This window comes from Balaenoptera musculus, chromosome 15, assembly GCF_009873245.2.
Source record: "Balaenoptera musculus isolate JJ_BM4_2016_0621 chromosome 15, mBalMus1.pri.v3, whole genome shotgun sequence".
NCBI lineage: Eukaryota > Metazoa > Chordata > Mammalia > Artiodactyla > Balaenopteridae > Balaenoptera > Balaenoptera musculus.
The window spans coordinates 23,761,588-23,770,464 of NC_045799.1; the positions used below are offsets into that span (position 1 = coordinate 23,761,588).

At 52.2% G+C, this 8,877-nt stretch overlaps 2 protein-coding genes across 12 annotated transcripts in view; one reads left to right on the plus strand and one right to left on the minus strand.

Annotated features, from left to right (window-relative positions):
• Positions 1–1,782, plus strand: part of LOC118881032 (copine-1) — a 37,323-nt gene extending 35,541 nt beyond the window's left edge. For 8 of the 11 annotated variants that reach the window (XM_036825345.1, XM_036825339.1, XM_036825340.1 and 5 more), the window contains 2 exons: positions 127–363; positions 569–1,782. In XM_036825345.1, the coding sequence (XP_036681240.1) occupies positions 127–363; positions 569–709 (378 nt within the window). In that variant the 3' untranslated portion in view covers positions 710–1,782. The remainder of the gene's footprint in view (positions 1–126; positions 364–568) is intronic. The other 3 variants (XM_036825348.1, XM_036825349.1, XM_036825346.1) reach the window with 1 other exon arrangement.
• Positions 1,783–3,009: 1,227 nt separating this feature from the next.
• Positions 3,010–7,673, minus strand: SPAG4 (sperm associated antigen 4). Its single transcript, XM_036825354.1, has 12 exons — positions 7,042–7,673; positions 6,426–6,530; positions 6,029–6,095; positions 5,783–5,844; positions 5,488–5,531; positions 5,129–5,154; positions 4,917–5,025; positions 4,576–4,651; positions 4,309–4,424; positions 3,806–3,973; positions 3,269–3,358; positions 3,010–3,181 (listed from the first exon to the last, which is right to left on the minus strand). Exons 1-12 carry the CDS (start codon positions 7,349–7,351, stop codon positions 3,032–3,034), a joined length of 1,323 nt encoding a protein of 440 aa, XP_036681249.1. The 5' UTR covers positions 7,352–7,673; the 3' UTR covers positions 3,010–3,031.
• Between the last annotated feature and the right edge of the window lie 1,204 nt (positions 7,674–8,877).

The window sequence follows — 8,877 nt, forward strand, 5'->3', positions numbered from 1 at the left end:
GGGAGGGGGGACTTGGTCAGGGGCTCCCTTGAGGGCTATGTAACAGGAGACTTCTTGTCAGTGTGGGAATATGTGGCTGGGATGTTTAGAGGGTCTGCCTCAGTATATGAACGGACTTGCCCTTAGCAATACTTCGTGCTGTTGCTGCTGACCGATGGTGCTGTGACAGATGTGGAGGCCACACGTGAGGCTGTGGTTCGTGCCTCCTACCTGCCCATGTCAGTGATCATCGTGGGTGTGGGTGGTGCTGACTTCGAGGCCATGGAGCAGCTGGACGCTGATGGTGGACCCCTGCGTACACGCTCTGGGGAGGCAGCTGCTCGTGACATAGTGCAGTTTGTGCCCTACCGCCGCTTCCAGAATGTGAGTAGGGACAAGCTCGGGGACAGAATAGATCTGGGAGTTCAACCTTCCACCTCTCCCTGATGTGAGTGGGGACACTTACCCTTTCATCTGAGCCTGGGGCAGGGTTGGATGTTGGATTTTGTATCCTTTCTGGGGTATGAAATGTAGACCTGGGGAAGCTGTCATGGGTCATCACTGAACTTGCCCCTCTTCTCCTTGGCAGGCCCCTCGAGAGGCACTGGCGCAGACTGTACTTGCAGAAGTACCCACGCAACTGGTCTCCTACTTCAAGGCCCAAGGTTGGGCCCCATTCAAACCACTTCCACCTGCAGCCAAGGGCCCTGCACAGGTCCCTCAGGCCTAGATTCCCTTGGAGTGGTAGACTGGCCAGTCCTCAGTCCTGTGTTCCTAAGGTCCCCCAACCCTGAACACACATTCCCTAGTGCTAGCATTTTATGTTTTATACTTTTATGCTTACTTTTATACTTGCTATAGCCACTCTTGATCTCACCTGCTACCACTCTGTGTTTCTGGGTGGGAATCTGCTATTAGCCACGTTTACTTCTCCTCTCTGAGCTCATTTGTTGACCTTAGGGATTGTTGAGTGAAGGATTCATCTGATATAATAGCCCCACTCAAAGAAATTGGGTATTCCTGGCCCAGGTGGAAAGTGCTAGGGGAGGGGTGAGTTTTAGGATGGAGCAGGGGCTATGCTAGACTTCCTGGAGGATGGAGCAGTGGTGGTTCATATAGTGGTGGCTATAAGCCTGAATTTTTTAATAGCTAATTTTTTTTCTTACTAGAAAATAAATATATATTCATTATAGGAAAAAATAAATATCACCCAAACTCCCATGTCCCAATAAAATATTTGGTGCATATTTTTTAATAGTTTATGCATATTTTTAGTGATACATGTTTTTTGTTTTACAAAATTGGGATCATACCATACATACTATTTTAGTATGCTTTATATGTTTTTAAAATGTGTGCTAGTTAGTACAAAATTATTTCAAATATAAATATTGGATAGGAATGTTTCTGAAGGATTTATTCCTACAAGTGATTGAGCAATCAAAAGATAGGAATATTTAACATTTTAATAGATATTGTAAATTGCCTTTCATAACAATTTTTTACCCATTTTGTTAATCTGACAGGCAAAAAAAATTTCATTTTTAGTTTGAATTTACTTATGAAGGCTATGTATCATTTTATATGTTTATTTGTCGATTGTATTTCTTCTGAACAGCCTTTTTATAGATATTTCCTCCCAGGCTATTGTCTTTTCAGTTATAGTATCTTTTGGTCTATGTAACTCTTTTGATATGGAAATTAAAAATTTTTATGTATACCAACCTAGCTTGTTTTTTAAGAAATTATCCATGTATCATTATTTACTTTTCATGACATTAAACATTCCCTTATATTACCATTTCTATTGTCTCCATATTATTTTTGTAGTATACTTTTATCTTCTTAGATACTATTTCCAGTTTTTTCCTTCATAAACAACAGTATGATGGACATCCTCAAAGTATTAACTTAGATTATATCTAGGTATCCTTTGGATCCATGCTTAGAAGTGGAATTGCAGTGATTAAAAAGTATAAAAAAATTTAAGGCTTTTGTTACTTACTATGAAGCTGCCCTCTAGAAAAGCTGTATTAGTTCATTAGTTAGAAAACCTTAGGCTTTAAGAGTAATAACCCCAAAATTTAAACAGATGGATGCATGTTCCACTCCCCCCGCATACTCATGCATTCCACTTTCTAGTGGTGTAACCACTGTTAATAGTCTATATATTCTTCCAAAACATGAACACACTACAAAGGATCCTAACAGTCAAGATGTTGCATGTTTCTTTGTTCACACTTGTTCCCCTTTTCTCCTCTCGGCCTGGGTAGAACTCATTAACCCTTTAATGTCTGTCTCCTCCCTCTTTTTCCCTCCAATTCTACTTTTGAGTTCTTGTCAGTCAATGAATTCTCCCATTTTCTGGAGCATCGTCTCTCCCCTATCAGGCTCCTTGAGAGCAGGGACTGGTAAATACTAGACCACCTGTACTGTGCCTAGCATAGTCGGGCACTCAGGTCCCAGTAAAGACAACCTGAGTAAAGGCGACCAGGCCTGCATCAACTCTGACTCAGATGCTTCCTAGAGGTTCTCAAGTCTCCCTAGTTTTTACCTGAAGGGGTAGTTCCTCCTCCACCTGCACCTAGCAAGAGTTGGGGTGAGAATTGAGGTGCACAAGCATGGCTTCATGCTGACTGGCAGCTCTGCAAGAGGGTGGTAGGCTTGGGGTCCTGCTGTGGTTCAGCTCTTTGTTAGCTGTGTGACCTTGAGCAACTTTCCTGACCTGAGTGGCTTCCGCCTCTGTGGTTGTGAAGATTAGTTAGGGTAAGGCATATAACGTCCAGAGTACTGTCTTGTGCACGTGGTAAATACTCCATAAACATCATCTACTGCTGCTACTATATCGACCTGGACTTCTCAAAGGGCGTTTTGGTAGACCCCCCAACCATGTTTATATACCAAAGGCAACTAGAGCGCCGCACACCCCCCTTCCCGCAAGAGACCTCCCAGCACTGATCCAGCTTCTTTCAGCACAGACCTCCACTCTACTCCAACAATCATCATGTTTAATGGGCCCCAGACCTCCACTCTACTCCAACAATCATCATGTTTAATGGGCCCCCCCTGTGGCACTGTCCCCTGCCGCCTCTGAGGTTTGAATGCCATGGGCTCGGACTCGATACAAGCATGTGAAATGGGGGTGGCCCCAGTTGCTTAGAATCTGGATCTTCACCTTGGGAAAGGCAGCTGGGGGGTCATTCTGGGGAGACAAATGGATCATGCCAAGGCCTGGTCTCCCAAGGGCTGCCTTCCTCCCCAATCTTCCTTCACTGTGAGACAAACATACCTCTAGGTGGAAAGTCTGAATCTCAGATTTCTCCACATCGAAGGTGAATTTCCCCAAGAAAACTTCAGTCTCGTCATCAACCTGGAGGCCCTAGTAAGTGACGAATGAGTGGAGGAACAGTGAGGCACAGGTGGAGCAGGGAGAGAGTAACTTTGTTTAGCACCTACTCTGTGTTCAGTATCTGTATGTATACTCTCATTTATTTTTTGGTGTTAGGATAGTATAGTGTGGAATGTGGGCTCAAAGAAATCAAGTTGCAAATTTTAGTTCGGCCACTTGCACTTCATAGGTTGTGTGGATGCAAGGATATATAATCCATGTAAAGTACTCCACACAGAGTAAGCACTCAATAAACCATAACTAATATTTGAATATGGTTATAATTATTTATAACCTACAGCAGCCTTGAGAGGCAAGTGGTAGTATCTCCATTTTATGGATGAGCGAGCAAAGACTCAGTAGTCTCAGTTTTCATGACTGCCTTGTTGTGCTCTCTAGGCAAAAATCCCCCACCTCCTTGGCCTCAGCCCCACTTACATAGACTGCGAAGTCACGCGGGGCGCTCTTGGCTCCCCGGGTGTGTGCCACGCTGGGCGGTGGATGCTGCAGAGTGATGTCGCTCAGCTGCACACGACCCGGCAACTGGATCACCACCTGGCCTTGGTCGCCCTCAAAAGCCCAGCAATTCCCAGGGAACACATCTGGCTGCAGGCGGGCGGACAGACACACAGCCCATCATAACCACAGGACAGGTTGACCCCATCATGGGCCCCGCCCAGTCCTCCACCCCTAGCCCGGTGTCCGCCCAGGGCCCCAGTACCTAGCAGGGCCAGGTCTCTCCAGTATCACGTTGTCCTCGGCCTCACCCAGAGCCTCACCCCAGACAAGCCAGGTCCCGCCTCCAGGACTTCTGCCCAGCAGGCCCCCGCCTGGCGCCACGCCCTCAGTTCAGTCAGGTCCCACCCCAGGGGAGCTGCCGGGGGTCCTTTCCCCAGAGTCCCGCCCCAGGTCCCGTTCCGGGATCTAGGTTCCAGGCCCACCTCCAGGATAACCGTGGGCGGTCGCGCATAGTTCCAGAAGCTGAAGCGATTCCAGAAGTAGGCAGTGTTCGCATCCTCGTAGTCGGGGGACGTCTTCTCTAGGTCGATGGAGGCTCCTGGAGCAGGGAGAAGCAACCACTCAGAGGCTCCTAGGCCTGACCAACAGCTGGGGCAGGGTCTGTCTGAGGTCCGTCTCCTGGAGCCGGTCATGTGCATAGTTCTGTCTGTGTCTCTGAGTCTCAGTCTCTCAGTGTCTCTGGGTCTTACCCACAGAGCTCAGCGCATAGTCGGGTTTCTGCACAAAGTCCTCACTCAGCCTCTGGAATACGAGTTTGGCCACTCTCTGAAAAGAGAGAGGGTGGGGCCTGGAGGGGCGGGGCTTGCGGGCAGATTTTATAGCGGGGCAGAGTTCTCTGGGGATAGACTCTGTGGGCCCCGGGAGAAATTCCGAAGTCGGGGCTCTAGGCAGGGCCTTAAGGCTCAGGACCCAGGGAGCGGAGCTGCAAGATGGGCCGGGACTGTGCAATGGGCGGAGCCACGGGGCCAGGCTCCCGGGGCCCGAGCTCCTGGACCCGGTTCTGAGAACAGGATGAGTCTGCGGGGCTCACCTCGCTGTTGGCTGCGCGAACGCTGGACACCTCCTTGTGGAGTTTAACCAGCTCAGCCCGGAGCTGCTGCAGCTGCTGCCCCTGGGAGCGCACGCGCTCGTGGTATTTGCTGCAGGCAGAAGGTTGGCACGGTGCAGTTGGCTCCCTGTTCCCCCTGGACACTTCAGCACCTTTGAGGCCCCCAACTCCCCACCCCAGGTGCCCTCTCTCACCTTAGAGTCAGCATCTCCTTAGGTTCCTGTTGGAGGGAGGAGGGAGGGACAAAATACAGTGCTGCTGAGCTCCCACCCACCTCTATTCCCATCTCAGTGTGGGAGGCCAGACTCAAAGGGCCTTGCTTCTGAGGACTGCCAACCCCTGCCCCCCTGCCCTGACCTTCCAGGACCTCTCAGAGACAGACCCTCAAGCACCTCTGGGCACAATCCCTCAGAAATCTCCTCTTTATATCCAGCCTTTCCTTAGGGTTATAGCTTCCAGCACTGTCCCGCTCCCAGCGGCCCCGGGGACTCCACACAACCCCCAGGTTCACAGCCTGCCAACCACCCACCCCGGGACAGTCTCCCCAACTCACATTCTCCAAAGGAGGGGCCAGGCACAGGAGCCCCCACCAGAGTGCTGGAGAAAGAGGGGGCTGGTCTCAGGGGAAGGGAAGGGAGAGGGTTTCCCTGGCATAAAGGGGACAGTGGGGAGAGAAGAGGCTTGAAGGGGCTGAGTCTGAGGGGGGACTAGAAGGCTCTGAAGGGGACTGTGAGGAGCTGTGAGCCTCTGAAGAGACTGAGTGTGCTGAAGGATACAGGAGAAAAGGTACCAGGTTTGCCTCCAGAGCATCCAGGGCTGGGGCCCTAGGGAATTCACCACCCTCTCACCTGACAGAAAGAGGCTCAGCAGTGACACAGCCGTGAGCAGGAAGCGGATGGAACAGACCTCCCTGAAGAACCGGAGGGAGGCTGAGGCCCCGATACCCTCGCAAACCCCACGGACCCCACCCCAGTGTCCTAGACCCAGCTCCTGTGAACACAGGTGTGAATCGGCTCAAGCCTCAGCCGGGTCTGGCCCTGCTCCCCACCCCCTCAAGGAGCAGCCCCTGGGGCTCCCCTTTCCCTCCCTCTGACCTGTACACACTGACCAGCACACCTCCTACCAGGGATAACAACACGCTCAGCACCTGGAAGAGTAGGCCTGAGGAGAAGAGAGGGGGCTCAGAGAAGGGACTAGGCTTAGGGAGGGGGGAGAGATGAGGGGCTCACAGAGCGTGGTGTTCAAGGTTCAAAAGGGGCTTGGGGAAAGGGGCTCAGGAACAGCGGTGTGGGCTAGGAGAATTAGATGCGGGCAAGGAGAATGAGTTGGATTCTCATTCTTAGGGAAGATGGATCGGGCTCAGAGAAAGGGGTGGAGAATCAGACACGGGCCGGGGGCTCAGAACTGAAAATAGGGCCCCAGAGGTGAGAAATGGAATTCGGAGAGGGGAGCCAGAGGGTCAGAGGGGATCTGGGCTGGCCTGGCCCGTACTCCGGAAGCTCTTGGACACTCGCGGGGGAGGTATCTCCTGCCTCAGATCCAGAGTCGAGAGATGGTCGAGCTGCTCCTCAGGGACACCGGGAGAGCCAGCCGGTTCTGCGGGAGCCCAAGGGGCTCCATTGGGGCCTTGCGCACCGCAGGCCCGCTGTTTCCCCGGCACCTGGCCGCAGGTTCCCCAGCCCAGAAGCAGAGCAGCCTAAGAGGCTTTGGTTCCACCGCAGCCCCATCCAGGCTCTCTCGCAGCGCTCTGAGGCCCCACGCCCGGAAAGCTCAGTCCAGCCGTGGTCCCACCTCCCAAACGGTGGCCCCGCCCCCAGCCTTAGGTCTTGATACGGCCCCATTTCCCTGGTAGCCACTCATGCTAACACCGAGGCCGCGCCTCCTCAGTGGTGCCCAATCACAGGACTTTCCCCGTCCCTCCCCAGGACCGTCCACCACACCGAGGCCCCCCCCACCTTGGGGCATCTTATCTAGTGCCTCCTCTTTTCACCCTACAGGTCCCGCCCCTTAGGAGGTGCCCAGATAGTTTTATCCCGCTTCCGCGCCAAGCCCCACCCCTTAGGCCCCACCTACTCCCTCCTCTCACCGGGTTCGACCCCGCCCGCACCCGAGGCCCCGCCTCTCACGGTTGCTCCGCCACAGGCGGTCGGCCCGTTGTGGCTCCGAGGCGCTGGCTTCAGCCGAGAGCTTCCAGCCCTTGTGGTTCTTCCGGGCACTCCAGCGCTCAAGGCGGGCTCACCGCAGCTAGAGCCCCGGGCTCTTCTGCCCTCGGGCTCCCCGGGCTCCGGCCCTGCTGACCGGTGCCCGCAGCTGTCCCCCGAGGTGACGCTCACAGAGCTGTTGCTGTTGTCGCTGTAGAAGTTGGGCGTGTGGTTGTGCGGGAACACGGCAGAGCCCGGGCGGGGGCTTCGCCGCATCCTGACCCCGGGCTGCCCCCCTCACGGACGCCAAAGTCACCGCCTCAGCCGCCAAGGCCCTCGGCCCTCCCTCACCAGGTGCGCGCCGCCGGGACCCCAAGGACTTTGCCTGCAGCCGGCGGGCCCCGCGGCCTGACCCAACCCTCTCCCCTATATCTGGGCCTGCCTGCTGACTTCATAGAGGAGACCACGGTCTCCGCCGAACGCTCTGGTGCGGCGTCACAGAGCTAGTCGTGACGTCACTGGGGAGCCTTGGCAGTCTCTCTTATTCTTTCCCAGGTTAAAGCAAGCAAGGACATCACAGCACTTCCCAGAACACCCCGTCCAAAACTACACTCTGCGTAAAAGAATTTCTATCCCCCTTCCTGCTTTGTTTTTCTCCTTAGCACTTATTACTGACATGCTATGTGTTTTCTTTTTCCTTTCTTTCTTTCTTTCTTTCTTTCTTTCTTTCTTTCTTTCTTTTTTCTTTCTTTCTTTCTTTTTCTTTCTTTTTCTTTTCTTTCTTTCTTTCTTTTTCTTTCTTTCTTTCTTCCTTCCTTCCTTCCTTTCTCTTTTCTTTCCTTTCTCTCTTTCTCTCTTTCTTCATAACCTGTTACTCTCAGTACAGCAGTAAACTTTATGAAGGCAGGGATTTTTGTTTTGTTCACTACTGTATCCTCCAGCGCCTAGATAGGCCTAGCATGTGGTAGGTGCTCAAATATCTGTGAACGAATAAATGTTAAGGAGCAAGGGATCACCCACAGCACTTCTCAATAAAGTCTTTTTAGTTTCTTAGTCTCTTTTGCTCTACAACCCTTCAGGCCCCTCCTCTCATCCTAGTCATTAGGCCAGAGAACTCTGACCTCAGGGATCTGTGGGTTCCTCTCCCAGACCCATATTCACCAGGGGTCTGTGGGGTGAGAATTCAGTACCCACCAATCTCCATACCCACACTCAGACCATCTGAGTCACCTAGAAGGGAATGAGGAATCACACATGATCACAGCCAAGAGACCAGATGTTCCCAAACTCCTGCTGTGCAACAGGATAGTACCAGTGCAGCTTATAGAAATTCAGGTTCCTAGGCACACCTTGAGATATTACTTTAGCATTTCTAGAGTGGGCGCAGGAATGTTCATGTATATTTTTTAAAAGATTTATTTATTATTTATATATTTTATTTATTTTTGGATGTGTCGGGTCTCAGTTGTGGCACGCAGGCTCTTCCTTGCGGTGCGCAGGCTCCCCTCTAGTTGTGGCACGAGGGTTTTCTCTTCTCCAGTTGAGGCGCGCGAGCTCAGTTGTTGTGGCATGCGGGCTTAATTGCCTGCAGGCATGTGGGATCTTAGTTCCCCGACCATCGAACCCACGTCCCCTGAATTGTAAGGCGGATTCTTTACCACCGGACCACCACGGAAGTCCCAGAATGTGCATTATTTATTTATTTATTTTTGGCTGCCTTGGGTCTTTGTTGCTGCACGCGGGCTTTCTTTTTTCTAGTTGCAGTGAGCGGGGGCTACTCTTCGTTGCGGTGCACAAGCCTC

Coding starts and splice junctions, on each gene's coding strand:
- SPAG4 (XM_036825354.1), bottom strand. CDS start 7,351: ATGCGGCGAAGCCCCCGCCCGGGCTCTGCCGTGTTCCCGCACAACCAC. Junction 5,026..5,128: donor AAGGAGATGCTGACTCTAAG/GTGAGAGAGGGC, acceptor TTCTGCCTGCAG/CAAATACCACGAGCGCGTGC. Junction 4,652..4,916: donor TTCGCGCAGCCAACAGCGAG/GTGAGCCCCGCA, acceptor CTCTCTTTTCAG/AGAGTGGCCAAACTCGTATT.